The sequence below is a fragment of the Lactuca saligna genome, chromosome 1 (assembly GCF_052625555.1).
Source record: "Lactuca saligna cultivar CGN05327 chromosome 1, ASM5262555v1, whole genome shotgun sequence".
Lineage (NCBI taxonomy): Eukaryota > Viridiplantae > Streptophyta > Magnoliopsida > Asterales > Asteraceae > Lactuca > Lactuca saligna.
The window spans coordinates 11,396,807-11,420,917 of NC_136417.1; the positions used below are offsets into that span (position 1 = coordinate 11,396,807).

The following is a 24,111-nucleotide window of genomic DNA, read 5'->3' on the forward strand; positions in this document are numbered from 1 at the left end:
ACCTCTGCCAAACGGAAAAACCTGTATAATATAGATATCCGACATTTAATGGCGGGAAAAGTTGTGCCTTTTGGGAACAAACACGTGCACTCCACACCTCCCAAACTCACAATATAGTATAGACTAAGTTCACCATGTCTCAAATTACTTCCCATCACACTAATTAAATAGTTTGATGACACTACAATCATCGATACTTTTTGGTTTCAGATATACACTCCTAGTACAAATGTGTTATATATAAAGCATAAAGAAATGAAAAACCACGCAGCATTTTTAGGAGTTTTAGGAATTACGATTGGAATGCTTGCTTAATTTGTATACTATTAAACTTCATCTTCCTACATATTACTACATGACTTATGTTCCGGGTGATAGACTTCTTGAACCATCATACTTATCTTTTAGTCATAACCTAACCACTGTTCTTGAGAAAGAACACTTATAGTTTACAAGAATGAGTGGCTTTGTACAAATGTAACGAAAAAGAAAACCATTAATTAAAGTCGGTATCTTTTGTCCAAAGTCGTTCATTCATGCAAAGTGTAATGTTTCATGAGGTTTTTAGCAAGAACAATGGTTCAAAAAGTCGGGAAACATAAGGTGAAGAATATTTACGTGAGGTTTAGTTATGGAGAGGGTTGGGTCCCCCAGGAACTAGTCTCTTCTCCATGCCAAATCTTGTATCCTTCTCTTCAGATAGATTCTTGAACAGCAGTCGACATCGTAGGTAATAGCAATTAGACATGGTAGATGTTCTTGAACCTTGAGGATGGTGGTTGTGGTTGCCTTCACGGTGGTTCACCGGAGCTTGAAACGTCGTTGCAATGAGGCAGCATAGATAGGCAGCCGCTAGAACCTGATGGCCGGAAAATGAGGTCTTCATGGTGGTGGTGGTGGTAATGGTGTCTGTGACGAATATATATGTATATACAAGGTATCCATAAATAAGTTGTTTTGGGTTGTTACGCATTTAATGAATGAATCAAAGGTATTTAGTATGTGTGACATTTCGGGATCCATGGAATTTGTCAGGCTGAGGTGGTTTGTTTACAATAATACGACCAAAGAGGCTATGGTCCAAAGCTTACAGATATACTTAATTCGTATGTTTGTTCTAAAATGGTAATTTCTGCAGCATATTGAATTGTAGGCAGAAGGCCCCGGGTTTGGGTTGGGAGATGGAATTCTCAATTCTGTATAAAGAATTTTATTGTAATCTCAGCAGTACCTTTCCTGGGTTGCTCAAACTAGAACTCATTCATGATGTTACATGACAAAAAAAAAGACTCATCTACTGTACAACTCCTTTTAAACAATGTACAACTACCCAAGCTTGACAACTGGATATACAAACTCAAATATTAATCTTCTTTTTTTGACTTTTTGGGATAAGAGACCCACGTCTCATTTCTTTATTCACTTAATGGTTGAAAGGAAAAAAAAAAAAAAAAAAATAGAAGGGAAAACAGGGAAATATTGGTCACTGTCTTAATACATTAACTCGTGTTTTTTATGGCTTAACCCATTAAATATCGGGATTAAGTAAAAAAGAAAGTCGTGTGTATAGCTGTCCATATTAAGCTCGTTAAGTAAAAAAGACAGTACCTTAGCGGGAAAAATGTAATCTTTTAAGATAATATGTTTGTTTCTTGTTTACTTAATGTAAAAAAAAAAAAAAGAGTTGAAGAATTGAGGTTCTTCCCGAGTCCTAATTTATTTTACAATCTTGGCCTCATATCTGTCATTTTCTTAGATATATTTAAACATTATTTATTGAAACGATATTTAAGGGAAAAAAACACAGGTTTAGTCATTGATATGGTGCAGGTATAATGAGTGATGAGGATGACAGTTCATAGTGTCAATAGCTAATTCGCTATTGCAAGCGAAGCATTTAATGCTACTCTCTGCATAGCAACTGGTCCTAAAGATGGATGTGGGACTGGGTTAGGTTAAGGCATGCATTGCTCTGTGTGTGTTCTAAAGTTGGACACAAGGCCACCACTTTTCTAATAACAAAAGATGAAGACTTTTTCAATTATTATATGATTATTACAATTTCAAATCCACATAATATAATAATGAGTCTTTCAATCTTTAGAAACAACACTACAGTCAATACTCAATTTCCATAACATCATGTGTAAAAGGATGTTTGATGTAGAGACTCTTATATTCACCCAAAGGTAAAGTCGTTGCTTCCATAATTCCTTATTCCTAGTTATGATTATCTAATTATGTACCACATTCTGCCTTATTTATTAAAGGTTAAAATAAAAAATAATCAGTTTTAATCAACCAAACTCATCATATAACCTTATCTAACGCTTATTTTATTTGTTTATTTTTTCCTTGAACAATTAGAACATGTAAAACGCATTAAATGAGATACATAAACAATATATGGCTAGTAAAAGAATTCCAATGGGCATAATAATCATGTGCAAACCTTGTAACATGAAACACATCATACAAAAAGGTAACAAAATAACAGAAATGTATTGGATTTATTTTCCAAGCAAATGTCGAGCACGTTGATTAACACCTTTAACTCTGAAATTAAGTTCGTCCACATCATCTTGAAGAGGATCCAGAGCTTTGTTTTGTCTGCACAAAATTAAATTTTATTTTCAGGAAATCAAGTAACAAAAATTAACACAAACTTTTAAAATCTATAGACTTGAAATTAAATTTAAAAAAAGAAAAAGAAAAAAACAAACCTTTCGATCTCTGAACCCATGTCAACAGCCATTTCCTTAAGTTCCCCAAGTATGTTACTTAAATCCGAGAGGGCATCATCTTGCTTTGTTATCTCATACTGTTTAAATCACAAATTAATTATTAGAATTCAAAACCTAAAAAACAAGTTTTTGATAATTTTTTTCTTTTCTTTTTACTTAATGAATGTCTATCTAGAGTAAGTGCTGTATAAACAAAAACTTTTCTTTTTGGGCCGAATGAATATGGAAACAATGACCATTTTACCCTTCTGTCTAGAAGTGATGCTGAATAAATAACAGAAATTTTTATGATTCTAATATGAATGACATCAAATGCATAGTTGGAATCCTTTTGTTTTTTTGTTTACAATTGCATGATATTTTTTATACTATTTGGATATATGTCAAAGGTTTTTTTGGTAGATTACTAGATTATCATGAAGATTAATAGATGAATAACTACCTTTTGTTTTCATTTTTCATCGTTATTTCATACTACATAAGTGTTCTCAAATCTCAACCATAATTTTCTAAATCCTTATAACTTATTATTATTATCTTTTAAAAACAAGGTAGATAATAAATTTTAAAAGAAATAAAAAAAAGCAGAGTTTGCTGAAAGGGTAGCAACATAGAAAATGTGGTCTTAATGGATAAAGTCACCCATTAAGAATGACTTAATATAGAAAGTAAGGAAAAAGTCCTAACTTTTTACAAATTTGCCCTTATTTAGTTTCTTCTTCAAATTCCTCAAGTGTGTCTTCTTTTTCTCAAATATTTTTTAAATAAGATTTATCAAGACAACACTTAATTAGAAAAAGAAAGAAACAAGATCTTAACATACCTCAACTTTCTGCAATGCATTTGTAGGTTCAGAGGGTGGTGTTCTTGAATGTGATTGTCCTTTAGTTTGGGTGGTTGAAAGTCCAAGTTTTTCTCTTTGTTCCAAATGGGCACCTTTTCGAAGGGCAGGATCATCTAAAAATCACAAAACTTTAATAAAAAAACTGTACAAAAAGATCACAAAACAAAATCTCTAATCTTTAAAAAAAAACACATCAACATAAAGTATTCTATCTTTATCACCTCTTGTCATCACAGGCCCTTTTATTGCATGACCCTTCTTAGGTTTCCATGTCCTAGAGAAAATGCCCCCAAGACTTCCTAACAGCTTCTCACCCTGCATCACAAAGTATAACTTCAAAATCCATCTAGGGTTTTTGGTGATGAAGATGAGGAGGGCATTCATGTCTTTTGCATAAACAATAACAGTAATAGTGAGAAAAGAGTGATACCCTGCTAAGATCTTGTTCTATATCAGCTGCAGTCATGTGAGTCCGAGTAATCTGCTCACCCTGTTGATGCAAAGTGATCATAGTTTTAGTAGCATCTTCTCTTATGTTTTCTGCAATCTTTAAGGCACTATGCACAGTTTTTGTAGTCTCTTCAGCCTTATATGCAGCATATTGTTCTAGTTCTTGTACATCTTGGTTCTCAATTCCACCAGAATCAACAAAATCATTCTTATACTTGTTTCTTGATGCATAACTGAGTTTGTATCCTGATCCTTTAACTTTATCATCATCATCATCAAAAAGAGCAGCTCGGGAATCTTGGGTTAGAACAGAAGGTTCGGATGAAGTTCTCCTTGCAGGATTTGGTGTTGACTTTTTGTCAATTTCATCATCGGAATCGAATGGGTTTGAAGCATGTTGACCAGGGAATCCAGGGTCAACTGAGTTGTGTTTGGTAGGTCTATGGAAATGAGGTTTCTTGATCCCAAACATGGTGGATCTTGTTATATAGATTTTGCAGGGTTTTAGTTAGGAAAGAATCACACGATGTTCCTGGAAAAACAAAAATCATATTAGAAATTAGATGGTAGTTTTGAAGTGAAACTTTTTGAAAATATCACCAAGAATCATGATATTTTTGTGAAATTATTCAATCACAGAGAGAAGAAAATAGTGGTTTTTTTCAAATTTTATAATACTGTTGATATATTGTGCACTCCTACATTTCAAATTAAGTGCACCGAACTCTGAATTGCTCTGATTTATCAGACATCAGTTAGCCAAATACAACAAGCAACAAGAACAACAAATCCGTGGGGGTAAAATAAAAGAAAATCAAAAATTCCCAAATTTTTAGGTCATTCAAGTACATCAAGTAAATCAAAGCAAAATAAAATCAGCAAAAGAAGCGAAGCCCATATGAATTAATAACAAAATAGCAAGAACACTGGGCAGAAACTGATTATAGTAATTCTTTATGATTTGGTATGTTCTAGAAACTAGAAGTCGAACGTTAAACCTAAACAACATGAAAAACAGGGTGGATACACCCATTTGAGAAATCAAGGAAGGAGACAAAACCAACATGAATTAAGAACACATTTACTGCAAAAAATAATTTCAGAAACTGATTGTATGGATCGTATGCGAGATGGGTGTGTTGAAAAAGTAAAAAATATAAACTAACAAACACAAGAAATATATGAAACCGGTGAATTTGAGGAGTAGTACCTGAGATTCTTGAACAAGAAGAGACAACCTTCGATTCGGGGGATGCGAGAGGAGATATTGTGGCGGCTAAAGAGATAATATCTAAATGAATTGAAACTGAAAGGGGGAGAAACGGAATTTAAAGCAATTTGGCAAATGGGGAAAATTGAATACTAAAGAATAGTTCAAGGAAAAGTCTACGATGGATGTCGTTGAAAATTGGATGGGAGTAAGATGGTGATCGATGTCTGGAAGAATTGAAGAGATCAAACTTCAAAGAGGATATAGCATGGAAGAGAGGACAAGCGCGTAAGATCGTGGACTTTGAATTGGACTTCACCTTCACTTGATTTTGAATTCAAGTACTGTGCAAATTGATTTATCTAATATAAAAATAAACTTTACCATAGTTTTGTTACTTTTGTGACTTTGTGTTGTATTTTCGGAAGTTCACATTTGATACTTGAACCAACGATTTGTAGTATAACGGTATGTCCTTGGTAAATGGTAATAGGTTGAAGGAAGTCTAACTATGAACCAAAAGTGTAGTTTTTAAATTTTTTTTTTAATATTAAATATATGTACATAACTATGGAAGACAGACATACAATAAGTTGAAGACAAAATTGCAAAAATGGTCCCTGTGGTATGTAAATTTTTGGGGTTTTAGTCCAAACCTCGAGTTTTTTGGAACCATAGTCCTTTTGGAGTGGTTTCTATGTGGTTTTGGTCCCTGACTTAACTCCCGTTAAGTTGGAACTGTTAAGCCCCCCTCACGTGCCTCACACGTGAGGGTAATTTCGTCATTTCATATGTCAGGGACCATTTTTGCATAAACGTTTTTTTTGGATTAATTGACATTTACCCCTCATTTACTTTCCCCAACACTCGTCAACTCCCCAACTCCCTCCTTCTTGCTTCTGCTCCATTGAACCTGCAAAAAACCCTCGTTGCTTATCCAAACAAGATAATCGACACTACACATATAAGGGCATACGTTTAATACGAAATGGTGTTCGTAATGTGGCATATCAGACCAAAATGCGAAGTTGTTGATGTATCAACTGTATATGGTAAGTTGCTCTGTTTTCTTTAACTTTTATACTTTGCATTTTCTTATTGATTTAGAACAAAAAAATGCAAAATTTTAACTTTGTTAATATGTATAATTTTGATTTTTAGCTGGTGCACCCACATGGTTTAGTATTAAGCTTCATCACGGTGGGAAATTTACTAAATTACCTGATATAAAGTACATTGGAGGTGAAGTGCGTTATGTTGATTATCTGGACATTGATGAGTTTTCTGTGCATGAACTTGATGCCATAATGCTTGACCTAGGTTACCCAGACCCATGAAATTTTGAATTCGCTGATGAATCCCCAGTTATATACTACCATTTTAGGATACCCAATGGTGACTTTCAATTTGGTCTTAGAGCTTTAGGGAATGATCAGGATGTGATCAACCTTTCTAAATACATTGCACATAACAAGCTGATTGAGGTGTACACAGAGCATGGAAAGACAAATTTATTGACTTACTTCATGTCACCAAATGCAAAGGGTAAAGTTGTCATTGAGGAATTACCAGAAAATGATGATTAAGGGGCTGAAGTTGAGGGTCAAGTTCATGCAGATTCTCCAATGAAAAATGTGAACCATGGTAATGGTGAGCCTATTGGTGAGTTCATGTCTCTGATTCTTTTTGGGAGTAAGAATGATAGTTTCTCACCGGAGTATAGAAGGGGTAGGGTTGGGAATTCCAAAATAGGTGAAAGTTCTTGTAGCAAAAGGCTTAATTTAGATTATATTGATGAGGTTGTTCACATTTCAAAGGAAAAGAATGATGATCTGGATGGTTCAACTAATGTTCAGGAGGCAGCAACTTGTGTTCATATTGATGAGATGGATGGTGTTAGGGAGGCTGCAAATGTTGTTCAAGAGGCATCAACTTTTGATGAAGAAGGCTACAACACCCCCCCTGTTAATAATGCTGATGAACAATTGAATGAGTTATTTGATAACCTTATGGAAAATTTGATTGGGAGTGATGATGATAATGCAGAGTATGAAGGGGATGGAGAATCTGAAGAGGGTAATCAAGAGTATGAAGAGGATGATGAATCTCAAGAAAGTGATCCAAATTTTGAAGAGTATGATGCATCTGAAAATAGTGATCCAGAGTATGAAGAAGATGAGAGACAAATAGAAGATGAAGATCATATGGATGACATAATGGATGTTGACAACAATATACAGGATGTGGATGTGGACATGGGAGACTTCACTCTCAATGTTGAAAGTGATGTGGAAGGTTCTTGTATAAATGTTGTTCATGGGCATGAACCTGAAGATATGGAAGTGATTAACAATGAGGAATTTGAATCTTTGGATGAAGGATCCGACCAAGATAGAGAGAGAAGAGCTCTTATCAAGAATTTGAGAAAAGAAAAAAGGTGCAGTCTTGGGGTAGTACATAAACAATCTTTTTCAGTTGGAGATAAATTTAATAGTAAAAAAGAATTAAAGGAGGCAATTGATCTGCATGCACTAGAATCAAGAAGGAATCTTTTCTTTAAAAAAAATGACAATGTAAGGCTTAGGGCACAGTGTAGAGGTGTTGTACCTGTCACCAATAAAGGCCAAGTGGGTAGTCAAGCTACCACTTCAAAAAGAAAGGGTAAAGAATTAAAGACACAAAAAGTAACATGTGGTTGGTACATTCATGCATCTAGGTCAAATCTTGAATCCGACTGGTTTATAAGGACCTTAAACCAAACTCACACATGTTTGCAAACAAGGAAACTCAGGGCTTGTACTGCTTCTTTAATCAGCAAGAAAATCTTTGATCAAGTTGAGGCAAATCCAGATATACCTTTGAGAGCTATACAAGATCACTTTCAAAAGACCTAACAAGTGGGTGTTAGTATGGACAAGGTGTTCAGGGCAAAGGATAAGGCAAGAAAGCATGTAACTGGTGACTACACAAAGCAGTATGAACTGTTGAGGGACTATGTTCTCGAACTTCAAGCCACCAACCCAGACACCACAGTGAAAATATATGTATGTTCTGAGCCTAACCCTGATTCCCCAACTAGGCAGTTTAGAAGAATTTATGTGTGCTTGGGTCCACTGAAAAAAGGGTTCAATGCATGCCTTAGGGACTTATTAGGTTTTGATGGTGCCTTCATGAAAGGACCATTCCCTGGGCAAGTCCTTTCAGCAGTTGGTCTTGATTCCAATAATGGAATTTACCCATTAGCATATGGGATTGTTGAGTCTGAAAACACAGAAAGCTGGAAATGGTTTTTAGATAACCTTGGGGATGACTTGGACCTTGGAAGAAACTCAAATTTTACTTTCATAAGTGACAGGCAAAAGGTAAAGTTGGAAGTAGTTTTTATACATTTGGTCATTTAAAGTGTGGTTGTAAGTTAATTCTAATGATTGAAAATTAATTTTTGCAGGGTTTACATACTGCAGTTGAGCAAATTTTTCCCAATGCTGAGCATAGATATTGTATCGGACATATTCATGACAATATGAGGAAAAGATGGAGGCAAACAGAGTACATGGACCACTTATGGAGGTGTGCATCAGCTACCACCATTCCTAAGTTTGAACATTTGATGAAGGAGTTTAGTCAGTATGATAAGGAGGCATGTGAATGGTTGAAGCAAATTCCTCCTAAACATTGGGCAAGGAGTCATTTTTCAGGTAAATCTATATATTCCAATTTGGTCCTTATGTCTTTCACTTAGTGAACTGTTTTACTTGTATGTGACTTGTATTAAATGTTTTTTAATTGTAATTTACACACAGGAAGAGCAGTTTCTGATGTGTTGATATCAAACATGTGTGAAGTGTTTAATGGGAAGATAGAGAAAGGAAGGGATAAACCTGTCATTAGATGTTTAGAATTCATAAGGGAGTATCTAATGAAGAGGATATGCAATGTCATGAAGGAAATGAAAAAGGCTAAAGGTCCACTAACACCCATAGCAACAGACATCCTAGCTGCAAGAAAAACAGTTGCTTCACAATACATTGCTAGGTGGAATGGGGGAGACAAGTATCAAGTCACCAGAGCTTTGCAGGATCAACATGTGGTTGATGTTAGGAACAAAACATGCACTTGCAGAAAATGGGAATTAATTGGAATTCCATGCAGACATGCAATTGCAACTCTGAATGAGATGAGTAAAGACCCAGAGGCTGAGCTTGACATTTACAAATGGGTTCACAAGGTGTATTTTCTAGAGACATGGAAAAAGGCTTATTCTTTTAAGGTGGAGCCAATTAAGGGTAGATCCATGTGGCCCAAAAGTGAATGTCCCACAAAGCTAATCCCTCCTCCACATCGCACTCAGGTGGGAAGGCCTAAGAAAAAGAGAAGACAAAGTGAGGGTGAAAGGTTAAGCAAAAAGCAGAAGGCAAGTCAAGGTGATGGAGTGAATGCTGCACAAGAAGGAGGTTCCCAAAAACCAACAAATGATGGAGTGCAGAAGCTATCAAGGAAGCATATCAGTGTTACTTGTAGCAAATGCAAGAACAAGGGACACAACTCTAGGACCTGTAAAGGGCAAGGTGGGAATCAATCCAAGAAGTAATGTGTCATGCATGCATGGAGTTTTCTGTGATTTTGGTTGGTTATGAAAACTTGGTTGTTATGTTTACAATATTTTGTTGAAAATTTTTGGTTGGTTGTTATGAAAACTTGGTTGTTATCTTAGGTATGGTAATGTGTCCCTTTTGGTAATGTTTAGAATCTTTGGTTGTTATGTTTAGAAACTTTGGTTGTTATATTACAAATCTTAATGAAATGTGCATTTTGGTTATGTACAATTGGTTCTAATATATATATTTTTGTAACACATTCATACCATTTCTATTCATATGTTAATTCTTATACATTCATACCATTTTGGTAAAACATTCATTACACTTGCATCATAAAATTGTACAAATATCATTATCATCATAAGTCACTACAAACTTGATCACATAAAATTACAACAAAATAACCAAAACACCCTTCAGAGTATACCCCTACACAAACCAAATATAAAAGAATACAATCACAAAGAAAAACCAACTTCCAAACATGTACATTTTCAGCTTCAAATTATCATCCTTCAATGCTCTGACATTTGCCACCAAAATGTTGTTCTTGCATATCAGTCCATTGCATTGATCCTGTAGCATGTTCATACCTCTAACCAACTAATTGCACCGTTCCTGCACTGAATTCAAATTTCTTAGCAGACCAGGTATGATGGCTTTAGACCTAGCACACATTGGGGGATCAAGCCACCCAATAAACCCACAAACGGAATCATTCATAGGGCATGCAAAAAATCTCCTTCCTGGATTCAAAGGGGTCCAAGACGTTTTCACCACAACAACTTTTCCACAAAAACATAGCACCATTTTTGTTGTAGCAGAGCTCAAGAAGAAGAAGGGTAGAAGAAAAGAGACGTTGGGGAAGAAGATCGCAGGAAATGGGGGTATTTAAAAGGAATTAATCCAAAAAAACGTTTATGCAAAAATGGTCCCTGACATATGAAATGACGAAATTACCCTCACGTGTGAGGCACGTGAGGGGGGCTTAACAGTTCCAACTTAACGGGAGTTAAGTCCAGGGACCAAAACCACATAGAAACCACTCCAAAAGGACTATGGTTCCAAAAAACTCGTGGTTTGGACTAAAACCCCAAAATTTTGCATACCACAGGGACCATTTTTGCAATTTACTCTAAGTTGAATTGTTAGACCTTTTGGATGACAAAACTAATTCTTTTGAAGACAGCGTCCGTAAATCTAGAGGACATTACATTACTATGTATGACTCGTTTGACTCTGTTAAAAAGCTTCACCGCTTTTGTGCGACAAAACAAAAAGTATCAAATGCAAAAGTTATAAACATATTATTGGTTTTATATTTTTATTTATATTTTCCTATCAATTATATCATAATTTTATGGTAGGGAATATGATTTAATGGACCTTTTAATTGCATAGTTTATTGATGAGTTAATGATTTACAAGGCATGAACTTTATCTCGTATACATAGTTAGTCATTTATATATATTTTTCTATATATTTTACCATCAAAATTGTTTACCATGTTAAAAAAACATTATTATCACATGATAGTGTAAGTTTAGTCGGTTTCCAATTTCGACATCTTTGATGAGTCTCTAGTCATCTTCTTAAATCCATAAATCGAGCTTCATGTCCACAGAGTTCAAATTTCAAAAACTTAGAAATCAAGGTTCAAAAACTCAAAAATTGAGCTTCAAAAATTTAGAAATTAAGCTTCAAAAAACACAGAAATCGACGTTACAAAGAACTCTTATATTGGTTGTTGGTTTTGTGTTCTTAGTCTGATACACACACATTCTGTAACTTCCTGTTTCCTAGAATAGATCGGTTGAAGGTCTGGAAGGATTAAAGGTAAGGTTTTTGGAAAAGACATTGTGTTATGACGTGCCGAATGGAGCACCACGTCGTGGCATGTCAAATACATTAATGCGCATTCATGTGTTTACCATGACGTGGCAAGGGAAGGCCACGAATTGGCATCAATTGCACCAAGCCTATGATCTTTTCGGGTTTCCTCCATATTTAAGCCCTAAGACTCAAGGTTTAGGGCATCCTCTTCAACCTCCATCCCTTCCAAACGAAACCCTAGCCTCCTTGAAGCTTTGAGAGCTTATTCTTTTGATTTGAAGCTTAGTTCTTAGTCTTTGGTGGAGCTTGAAGAAAAAGGAAGATTATCTTGTTGTAAGGGAGCAGGAACTTGCTTGGATCCACCATCTACTTCAACTTTTTGAGTGAATGAAGGTATAAAGTTCTCATCTTGACTTATGTTCTTCTTAGTACAAGTTTGATACCTTTTATAAGGTATTGGTCCCTTCCTCGGATGCTCTTGGAGTTTGAAGAACACCAAAGTTTGTGATGGATTTTCTCTGACATTAGACTTCTATGGAATAAGAAAAAAGACCATGTTTTGTGTACCTTGTGTACATGCTCAAGTTATAGCCTCAATAAGGACTTAATGGACTTAGAATGTTAGATCCAACCTTCGTATGAATTTCTAATGGGTAAAGTTGAAAACTTTATCCATTAAGTCAGTATGAAAGAGTAGATCTGAGATTTTGGGCTTTAATCTAAAGAGATTAAGCACTTATTGGAAAAGTTGGCATTCTGCAAATCTCACGACGTGGCCAGGGGATTGCAACGTTGTGGCAATTCTCGGATGCTCGAGTGTTTTGTCTTTAGCTGGCCACGACATGACCAAGAGCTTGCCGCATCGTGGGGAGTCGATGACATGTTACCATTGACTTTTGTTGACCGTGACCCTTGACTTTTTGAACAGTGTTTTGGTGACTTTGGGTCAAACTTGAAGGAATTACGTGAAATGATTAAGTTTCTACCGTGTTTTGGTGCTAGTTGATTCGCAGAAGCAATCAGTACGGAGAGTGGGCGTGTTGCTATGTTTCTTGAGTCTCTAAATTAGGCGACTTTCCTCATTATACTATTTACTACAATGTATATCTTTGTATGTTTGCATATAAGAGTAGTCATATGCTAGTTAAAGTACTAGTAGGTTGGTGATCGTTTAGTGGAGTGCCCTAGGGGTTGTATGTAGTTATGTAGGATAGCCTGAGAACTCTTGATATAGGCTTTCTTGCATGTTTCTTGTTTGGTTGTGACTCTAGAGTCGGATCTCCTGTTCGAATGTCTATCTCACCTCTGGTTACATATAACTATGCACTCCTTAGAGATATCAGTAGTAGATGTGACAACCTGAAATTTCCATTCTTACAAACCCTACAATCAAGCACTTCAAATATAAGTCAAACACATTTCTGCTAAATTTTAGCTGGTTTAAAGTCCGTTTGGGTGTTTTTTTAATATTAATTCTTCAAACAAATGAAAAAAAAAAGTATTTCGAGGAGTATGAGGTAACAATTAAATCAACCAACACCTTAATTAGGTGTTCACGGCCAAACAAATGGAGTTTGGGCCGTGAACTCATGCATATAGCACGATTTTACTCCTTATTTCCCCCATTTCTCACTTCCAAGCTCAAGAACATCAACTTCTCTCTCAAGTATCATAACACTTTTCTTCCAATCTTCCAAAACATCTTCAAGTGTTCTTCAAAACACCAAGAACACACGCTAGTGTTCTTGGGCCTTAATGTAACGCCTGTGTTTCTGGGCCTGTCATTAATGATGATATAATAGTCTAGGTTAACCTTTGTAACCCGTTTTGAAATAATAGAAGTGTAATATTTGAGTATTATGTGTTTTGTGTTAAATTGCTTAATTATGTGGTTTGATTAATTAAGAATAAAAATAAGTGTCAAAATTGAAGTATAAAATAAACTTGATATCTTTGGATAATGTTGTAGTAGTTGAAACAAGGTAACCGAAGATATAAAGAATGCCAAAATCTGAGTTATAACGATGAAGTTATGACCTGTCGAAGTTTCGCGACAGAACCGGCAACGCTGAATGACATAAAAAGTGAAATTTAGCCTTAGTGATCTAAACGAGAATCGAAGATCTCGTTGTTAGTATCGAAGCGATAAAAAATTAGGCGAGAACGGACGTCAAACGAAGAAGTTATGAATTTATAACGAAAATTTCTGTCCCGGCCTATTAAAAATAAATAATAAAAATAAAGTCAAAATTAGCCGACAGAGTCTAAACGAAAGTTGTAGAGCATAGTCTCACCTTCGCGTGGATATAAAGAATGTCGAAAACGGAGCTCGTATGAAGAAGACATGAATTTTCGAAGTTTATTAAATAATTAATAATTAAATTTAATTATTAAAATCGGCCTTATCCGAAGGGGAGTCACCGATCTGATCCAAAGTACGCCCAGCGTACTAGCGTACGCCCCGCGTACAACGAAGCATGACACGCCTCGCACCCGCGTAAGGTAGTACGCCCTGCGTACTCCAAGGCTCCAGCCTCCTATAAATAGGATGCGAGGCTGTCGAGTTCTATTGCTATTTTTCTCTCTTCTCTCTCCCGTTTTGCATCGTTTTGCGTGCCAGAAGTACCCCAAAGCCCCGGTAATATTCCCAAGTCCCGAAGCAAGTTCCGAGATCCCGAAGATCCCGAGAAGTGCGGTTCCCGAGCCGAAGCTCTGTCCGCGAGAAGTTCAATTTTTGTAGAGATCTTCCAGATCTGCTGAGGATTACTACTTCTACAAGCCGTAGTGCTGTCCGATCATCTTCTGATCAAGTGAGTGTGTAGTTAGTTTCTTCTAACGCATAATTATGAAGTATTTTATACAAAATACATGTTATGTGTATAATTTTGTTGTTATGTGCGTGAATGTATATTCACTCTCTTCAATCTCATAGATCTGATTTGTTTTCTATGAAATACGTGTTATGTGGGTATGCCTCATCTGTTATGTGAAATATGTATTGAATGAAAATGCTATACAGGTTTTAAACTATGTATAAAAATATATATTTTTATCTACTAATATGTTGGGTAGAACATGGGTAGATAGTTGGTGTGTAATAAACAGATGAGAGGCCTCGATGATGTTGTTGTTGACCTAGTTATTCAGCGGAGTATGGATAACGACCACAGACTCCTTCTAGACAGTCTCGTGGAACGCTAGCAGGTTCATAACCTGTAGGTGTTGTGAACGATGTGTTCACCGGTGTACTCTATCCCCCTCATGGTTGCCTTTAGGATATCTATTGTTGAGGAAACCCCTTAGCAGTAATGTCCGTCCCGATGAAAATCCTAGATTAAGTCCCTTGAGATAGATGTTGTTTTAGGGACGTAAAGTGAGAATAATGGGAATGGGTAATCGGGATAGTGATTGGTTGGTGAAATTAAATATAATTTATTTATTGTGGGTTGAAAACCCTATATGCTCACTAGGCTCCCAAGCCTGGCCCACTCAGTTTTATTTGTATTACAGGAAGTGGCGCAAGGGTGTAAGATGGATGAATCATCGAGTGGTTTTGTTTACAAGTCTGTATATGTATATATTTGTTGAATGACTTGTAATGTTATCGTTTACGCTTTATGGTCTGTATTGGAACATGACATCCCAAGTTTTGATTATATAATGAAAATGCATCTCTTGATGAAATGCTTTGATAAATATTATTTTATCATGTTTTGTTTTAGGAACAAATTCCGCAACACTTTTAAATCAAAAGGATTTACTTTGAAATTATTTTAAGAAGCATAAATGAAATCGGTCTTTTCTGGCCGTGATTTTAGGGATGTCACAGTTGATATCAGAGCATTAGTTTAAGCGAACTAGGAATTTGTAGGATTTCTAGACTTAAACTTAGAATGCTAAGTAGAATTTTGAGATGTGTGTCTGTTGGATTTTAAACACGAGCACTAGTTTATTTTTAGGAAAGTTGCCTAAAATGCTTTTATGTGCTAAATGTTATATGTTGTCATATATGATATTATTTGTTCGGATCTACGGTTTGTTGCCAACCGGATCTGAAGGTTTATGTGTTTAGGATTTTAAGCGTATGTATACGATATTAGAACTAGCATGTAATCGTTTCGGAGTGATAAGGATGATTCGAAATCTATCATGAATGAAGATCTAAATTTCACCTTATTCGGTGTGTAGATCAAAAATGGTGAGAACAAGGAGTGGCGTTGGAAACGCGGATGAAAACAGGAATCAACCACCAGTGATTGAGCAAATACGTGTTGTAGCAGTAGCACCAGAACCAATAACAATGGCTGGGGTGCAAGCCATGATTCGGGCTATGTTAGCCGAACAAAGGGATGAGATGCGATAGATGTTGCATAATAATAGGGATGAACCTATCATACCTATTGAGGAACCTGAATTGATTCCCGAGCAATCGGAGGAAGGGAACAATAGTCGCATTATGAGTCAAGTTGGGACTCAAGGAGAACGAAGGAACGATCCGGAAAGGAGAAACAACAAGGATTGGCGAATGTAAAAGAACTTCTTGGGTGCCAAGCCGCCAAGTCTTTCTGGGAGCCCAAATCATGTTGAGATAATGGATTGGATCTCCGAAATGGAGATGGTATTTGAAAGTTGCGACTGTAGCAACAAACAGAAGACTATCTTTGCAGTTAGACAACTGAAGACTGGAGTATGTATATGTTTTGCATAGCCGAGTATTTGGGCAGAGTAACTACTAGGTACTATGCTTATCCAAAGGACGGATATAATAACGACTAGAGTATCAGCGTTTCATGGCAACTTGCAAGCGTAACAGCTAGGTATGATTTTATCTATCATTGTGATTCGGTATAAGAACTAGGGTTAATACCGGGCATAATATTATCCTAACATTACGAGCATTATTATCTAACCATAGTTCGTAATAACTATAAAAAGTTGCATTTTAACCATGAAACCGTTGATGTAGGGTAGAAAAACCGAGACGTCTAGCGCCCGAGAGGTGTTCAGGAGCCATTTAAACCAACATTGAGAGAGAGTGAGGTGTGTTTGAGGTGTGAGAAAAGATCAATCCGAAGGGGGATTTTTCAGATGCATGCCACACATTGCGTGTCGTGCAGTGCGTGTGAACCACCCTAATGCTGACACTTGTCCTCTTCTCATGGTGCCACATCATCCGTATCCTGGAGGATAGGAGTGTAAAAATGTGTGTCGCGCATTTCATGCGGGTGCTCGCGAGGATGCTTACTAATCTTCGAAAATTCATAACTCTCATGTACGAACTCCATTTTCTACAACTTTTATATATCCTTGTAGGTCTTGTTGTTCTCTACGACTTTCCTTTTGATCATTTTGGCTAGTTTTGACTTCCTTTTTTTGACTAGTTTTTATTACCATTATGATTTTATAAATTTAATAACTTTTCTATATGGTTTCCATTTTGGGCGTTCTTTTTTTCACAACTCCTATTTTGAGAAGTACTATGATTACCTAGTTGAAGACTTTTTCCAAAAGTCAACTAATCTCTTTGTAGTTTTTGACGTTGTAATATTTCACGCACGATAGATTTTATTTACTATAAAAGTTATATCTCACACGTAGCTATTCAGATTGTTGCGAAATTCAGATTTTTGGGATCGCGGTAGCTTATAGAATCTAAATATGTTAACTTGCTCTTAAAGTGACGCGCCTTTACGCACATTCATTTTTGAATCTAAGGTTTGACGTCATTAAAGTGTTAGTCGAATATATTGACATATATTAGGTGGTTACAAGGTCGTCCTTATTATTTCTTGTGTTTTATTGTTAGATACAAACGACAGTTGATGACGTATTTTCTGGGTTGTCACATGTGGGCCCGGTGTGTATGCATTGTATTTATATTGTGGTGTGTGGTATCTTGGAGGAGGCGAATGCGTGACTGTACAAATTCATCAGCAACAATAGAGGTTCTGCGTTTATTACTCTGATTTTAAATAAATGTATTATGAAACAAATGATTTTCTTAACTTGGATTCTATAAATGTGAAGTGTTACCTTAATTAAAAATGAAAATTTTTGTTGTGAAAATGGGACGTTACACATTCATATTGGCTTCAAAGATTTTTGTTTCTTAAGTTCTTGGTGCGAAACAAAACACAAGGATTTCGTATTCTAGAGTTCTTCAAAGATTTGAAACACACAACGGATGTGTGCATGTGGGTTTTGAAACAAACACACAAAGATTTCATGTTCTTAACTTCTGTTGGGTTTTGAAATTGAGTTCATCTTCATTGAGATCTCGAATCCTGAAACTTGTTCAAGAAATCCAACACCAACATATCCAGAAACTAAAGTTGAAGGGTTTGTGTATGTGAATATGTGTGTTTGAACCCAGACTTGAACATGATGTTCTTGAAACTCGATTTCAAAAGAGCACAATTTTAAATCGTTCAGAAATCTTTTGTGTGTATTCAAGAAACCTAGATGTGTTTTTGATGAACATAATGAGGATGACACCAAAAACTCCTACGTCAAAACCCATATATTTATTCTCAAAGAATAAAACTAAGAATGGTTAAAAATCGAACAAAAACACTAATACATTATGACATTCTTAAATATATAAGTCTTGATAGAATGCATTTGATCTTCTTTAATTGTCCATAGAATCGACATGGTTTCAACCATTCTTAATTACGAGAATGTGATGCATTGTCGTAAGAATATAGATCTGATTTGTGATGTATGCCTCCAGAAAATGTATATTTTGGCAAGACCACAATTTCAAATGTAGATATGATTTTTGCGAACCTCGTGTCTCATGGCTTAAGGCTAGAAAAACCTTAAAAACTCACAAAATGTTCTTTCTCCCACTAATGGGAGACAAGGAAACTTGGCAACTAGCCAACATGCTAGTTTCTATATATTTTCCAACACAAAAACATACTACTTACCAGATTAGTAATCCATGAAACTATTGTTCTTGAATGAGGAAAAACAATGAATTTAAATGACACAATGTAGAACTCTGACAAATTTTGTATTGGCTACTTAAAAGTGTTGGTCAACACAGAAAATTACATCAAATAGGTAAAGAATCAATGAAATATGTATGATCCGGTGTATTAGTACTGGTATAATGGAATTGACACCTGAAATGATCTTGGAAGTGTTAGCTTGTTGAAAGCAAACCAAGTAATGTTGATGCATGGTTGTAGCACCATGGATTATACTCGGTCCCTGTGGTACTTGTGTCCCCCATCATTATCTCTTGTTGCTGTTCTTCTTCTTCTTCTGTAGGATCAGGAAGCATGTTTAGATCAATAAAACCTCGGATTTCCTGAATTGGTTTCTCCAATTTCTCGACCAAGTTTGGGTTTTGTTGATTCAGTTTAGCCTCAGCAATCAAGTGTGATCTCTTGTGACCCCCCAAAGCTTGTCCTGATGGGAAAATTTTAAAGCAAATTGAACACTCATGAGCTCCTAGCAACGTGTTCTTCAAAGAACCACCAAGATTGAAACTTGATGTTGAATGATGATTATCAGATGTTTTTTCACAACACCCATTAATCATATCTTCATGATCTAACACGGGTTTGCTTTCAATCTTGTTTTTGTGGTCATTATTCGAATCAAAACATCCCTTTAACTTGTTGTGACTTGCTCTATGCCCACCAAGTGCTTGATAAGAGTGAAAACTCTTGTTACAAGTAGTACACTCAAACTTTCTCTTGTTTTGATCGTCAAATTCCTCTTGATTGATTGTTGTTTTCCCGAAATCGTTAAAACACATCTCAGATCTTCCATGGATTTCAAAATCAACTTCTGATTCTGTTAACTTCTTCATCTTACAACCATTTCCAGTTATCTTCTTGCCCCATTTTCCCACATCTCTGGAAAGCATGATCAAACACATAGCAATCTCTACCTCTTGTTCTTGATCCATATAAGAAACAACACTTGTTGAAGCATGGTTAGCATTCATGGAAACCGAAGATGAAGCTGTAGCGGTAGCGGTGGTGGTGGTGGTGGTTGTGGTGGTGGTGGTAACAGTAGGAGTGGTAGCACAAGCAACTATCGACTTTTTGGTTGTTCCATTTCTTGATCTTGATTTCTTCATTTGACGGAGTTTTGTACCCAAATTGTCAATACCAGATTGACTAATCTTAGAATCTTGATTCAAAATTGCGGTTTTGGTGTTTAAGACTTTGTCGGAGTGACATTTCATGTGTCCAAACAAGGCCTTCCAAGATTGAAAACCTTTTCCACATTCTTTACAAAGCTTATCAAGAACAACCAAACAGTTGTCGTGGGGTTCACTTGAATCTTTTGCTTTCAGAGTCTTTTTGGGATCTTTTCTCAGCTCATAACCCAAATCATTCGAGTTTGAAGAGCCATTGAGGACTGATGTGTTGTTGTTATCCATCATGTTTCTGTCATTGTTGTTGACAGATGAGAACTTCATCTTGTGATGATGATCGGTGGAGTTGATCACGTGAGACCTCATGTGACCTCCCAAGGATCTACCACAGGGGAAGCTTTTGTTGCACAGCTTACACATGTGTTTCATAAGTTGTCGATCACTTTGTTGCACTGAATTTTGATTGGACTTCAACATTTTCAACGAACAAAAGGTCAAAATTCAGATCAGATTGTAAGCTAAAGTGGTCCAAGGACAGAGGATGATGATGAATTCTCAAAGAAACAGAGAATTTAAGCTTGAAAAATGAGAATTAAAGAACACACAGATCAAGACACAAGAACAAAAGCTTAAATCTAGGATTGCATTTTATTTTCAGCAAGAACATGCCTTAAAAGTTGAATATTGAGAATTGTGAAACACCCAGATCAAGAAAGACGATCAAAAGCTCAAATCGTTAGTTGGTATCCGATCTTTCTGCCGACTGAAACGAATAACAAAGAACCCACTCAGATTCGATTTGTTCTTAGCAAGAACACGACTTGAAAAAATTTCAACCGAAAATTGAGACACGCGAAGATCAAGAAACACGATTAGAAGCCCAAATCTTTGGTGGGTTTTCAATCTTCTTGCAGAATGAAATGAAGAATAAAGAAGAACCCATCTCAAATTGCATTTTGTAGCTCAGCAAAAACAAGATCCAATTGCGTTAAAATGAGAACACAAGAACTAAATTGAAGCTACACTCGAGTAGTAGTCAAGAATCGAAGCAAAAAAGATCAGAAATCTGAAAAAGAGATGATGGGTCGGTTACCTTTCTTGCTAATGATGACGATGAACAAGCACACCCTCTCTCTCTTTCTCTCTGTCTGAACTTTTATCAGTTTCTCTCTCTAGAGATATATATGTAAGCAGAGAGACAGAAGAGAGAGATGAATAGGCTATAGTTGGAGGGAGAAGGAGAAATCCATGCATGGAAATAAGGATAAAAAGAGGCAAAAGCAACGTGTACTCAGCTAAGTATCCTACGCCAAACGCCAATCCGACGGCTTAAATTGCTCCACATTGGGCATCTCCAAACCGGTGGCCTCATGATTGTTGCCCTACAATTCCTAATTTTGCCATGATCTCTGTAATTTATCTACCCACAGAAATATAAACATTAATAAACAATGGTGTGGGTCTCTTACACCTCATATCTTCCTTCAATGAATTAACCTAATACTCCCAATCAGGACATGACAAGTGTCACACTTATTCCTAAAGTATTTGGCCTTATTAATTAACAAGGGCAATCTCGTCATTTACTAATGCAAAATGAATAAGCAAATGAAACCCTTTTGCAATGACTGGTAAGTTGGACAAATGAGAAAAAGGGACCCACTAAACCAACAAGAAGTTTGTGAAGTAAAGAATCTACAAGCCTGCATATGGAAGCTAAAAGCTTTTTTGTGCTAAACAAGCATACTAGTAGTAGTGGTAGTAGGCTAGTGGCATTTTCGTCACTTCACATCAAAAGGAACCCAATATTTAAAATATTTTAAAAAAAACTATTTTTATATTAATTCTTGATAAAAAAGAGAAACTTTTAATACAAATTATTTGCAAATATCTAAATACTACATCACCTTTTCAAGTGTTCTTTTTTAAATTATAATTAAAGAAATAATATTTCTCAGTAACAAAAACTTACAAATTTGAAGAAATTAAATATTTTCATATTGCAGTGCGATAACAAAATATGAAAAAGTAATTATTCTTTTGGTGAAAAAATATATAATCATCACTCATTTTATTACCTTAAAATACACGAAAAGGTATATAAGAGATTAAAGAGCCGGCTTTACTCATGGCTCAAACCGGAAACGTTAATGTCCTATTATGAGATTTATCATTCATGGTTGATAGCTATCTTAATTTAGCGTTAATTGTATCGTTTAAGCCGGCATCTTAGCACAATGTTTAGCTGTAGCACAAGTGCAAGTGCTTACAAGATAACAACTAACTTTTATTTTATTAGTTTTGGTCCTTACTTTTAGATTCTTTTGGCATACAAGTCCAATTCATGACATGTGCATGCACATAATTTTGTGATTACTTAATCCAACGGTCAGGATTGACTTGTTGCAATAGGATGGACGGTTATAAAAAACTTTAAGTTACAAATAAAATGTACAAACTTTGTTGCATAAACTACAAAGTATATGTAGAAGAATATTTATGATTAGTTAAAAAAAGGATTATTGATGCCTAATGCTAAGCACAAACATACACACATGTAGTGGCATTAATTAAGCTTCACTTATGAGACAAGAGAGAGAGAGAGAGAGAGAGAGAGAGAGAGAGAGAGAGAGAGAGAGAGAGTAGACAAATGCATGACTAAAAGTGATGTTGATTAAGTTGACAACCCATTTAACCCTTCAAGGCAAGTTTTGGTCACTCTTTGTCTTCTATTCCATGCCATTTTGTATACATTTTTAGGCCAAAATAAGATGCCTTACTTTGGTCTTTATGCCCTTTGTAGTTTTAAAAATGTCACATACAATTTATTTTGTATCTGTTTATATATGTATTTATACAACATCATTTCACCTTTTTCGTTATACATAATATACCACAATAATTCACTTTAGAACCAAATGATGCAGAATCTTATCGAGAGCAAGTTTCACCACCAGTTGAACCATAATTGTGTAGTTCATGTCAACAAAATTGATAAAATAATTAAAATATTGTATAAATTGGTAAAATGTGAAACACCGTTGCATAAATAAACATTTAAGCGATGTTTTGGTTGTATATTTCCGCAAAATTAAATTATTTTGTTTCATAACTTGAAAAATATTATTGTACAAATATGAACATGAACCTTTATATAAACCTATTTAATTGTGGGAATATCTTTATTGAAAAGATGAACCAACTTCCAATTAGTCTTTAAACCACAAGTCTAAGCAAAATAGGAGGTGAGCTTTTAGTGCATGAAGGAGACTCATAACCATTTGAAGTGCTTGATTGCCCCAAAAGCAATCTTGTTGTATAAAGTAAAGCATGTGAGTGCTTAATTGGTCATCAACATTAACTGGTTATTAATTAATTCTTAATCCCAAAGAATTTTATTATTAGGTTATGACCACATCAAGCTTTAATCATACATCATACAACTAAACCCTTCTCCAAAATTAGCAACTATACAATTTTCTGTACTATTTTTCATACTACTATTTTGAATGTAAACTTATTGATTTGAAGAAGGGATACCTAAAATCTTTATGTTATCTTAATGAAATCAACATTGCTCGACAGAAAAAGATAACAAATTAACTTGTTATAAGTTACAAATTTTACTCTTTTGTTCCACAAGGATCTTGTATGTATTGTAGACCAATCATAATAAAGTGCATGTGTTCCTTTACAAAAGTGATAATGGTTTCATGTGTTTAATAAACAAGTTTCTCACCAGCCATGCTTAAAAAATACTCTTTAACAAAGAGTCAATCAAAGCCAAACCAAAATAAACTCCTTAAAAATTCAAATGGTGGGACCCACGTACTCTCTTGGATCAAGCAGCCATTAAGATTACTAAGATAAAAGACTTAATTTAATGTCACTAAACTAACATGAACAAACTCTTACGTTGAAAAATCTTGACATAGTATTTTTTATATGTATAAGAACTGTTGAATTGCATTCTTATAATTGTAATGGCATTTGATTCTTGTATTTTATATAGATAAAAAAAAAAAAAGTTGTATTTTAAAATATTAATGTGATCTATAACAAAAGATGATATCCCCCAAAGTCCCACCCACCATCATATGCATAGTGTTGTCCCTTGTTTATTCCTGTTTTGGTGGTTGCAGTTTGAGCTTAGTTCACCAAACAGGTTGCCATCTCCACGTGGGGGCACAAATAAATGTAGATTCATGTTTAAGTTTGTTAAATAATTTATTTTTCTTGAAAAAAAAATTATGTTATCTTATTACAATTAGCATCTTATAAAAAGGCTAAATTCAAAAATTAATATTTC

General features: G+C 35.4%; 2 protein-coding genes across 2 annotated transcripts; both read right to left on the reverse strand.

Moving 5' to 3' along the window:
* Positions 1-2,411: 2,411 nt before the first annotated feature.
* Positions 2,412-5,561, reverse strand: LOC145005162 (SNAP25 homologous protein SNAP33-like). Its single transcript, XM_078964244.1, has 6 exons — positions 5,249-5,561; positions 4,019-4,570; positions 3,810-3,903; positions 3,568-3,701; positions 2,724-2,821; positions 2,412-2,610 (listed from the first exon to the last, which is right to left on the reverse strand). Exons 2-6 carry the CDS (start codon positions 4,508-4,510, stop codon positions 2,511-2,513), a joined length of 918 nt encoding a protein of 305 aa, XP_078820370.1. The 5' UTR covers positions 4,511-4,570; positions 5,249-5,561; the 3' UTR covers positions 2,412-2,510.
* Positions 5,562-18,682: 13,121 nt separating this feature from the next.
* LOC145005246 (uncharacterized) lies at positions 18,683-21,205 on the reverse strand. Its single transcript, XM_078964346.1, has one exon. It carries the CDS (start codon positions 20,277-20,279, stop codon positions 18,834-18,836), a length of 1,446 nt encoding a protein of 481 aa, XP_078820472.1. The 5' UTR covers positions 20,280-21,205; the 3' UTR covers positions 18,683-18,833.
* Positions 21,206-24,111: the final 2,906 nt, after the last annotated feature.

Bases quoted from the DNA above. Each gene is read 5' to 3' on its own strand.
- LOC145005162 (XM_078964244.1), bottom strand. From the start codon at position 4,510: ATGTTTGGGATCAAGAAACCTCATTTCCATAGACCTACCAAACACAAC. The intron at 2,822-3,567 runs GTATGTTAAGAT...TGATTTAAACAG, and splicing joins ATGCATTGCAGAAAGTTGAG to TATGAGATAACAAAGCAAGA. The intron at 2,611-2,723 runs GTTTGTTTTTTT...AATTTTGTGCAG, and splicing joins ATGGGTTCAGAGATCGAAAG to ACAAAACAAAGCTCTGGATC.
- LOC145005246 (XM_078964346.1), bottom strand. From the start codon at position 20,279: ATGTTGAAGTCCAATCAAAATTCAGTGCAACAAAGTGATCGACAACTT.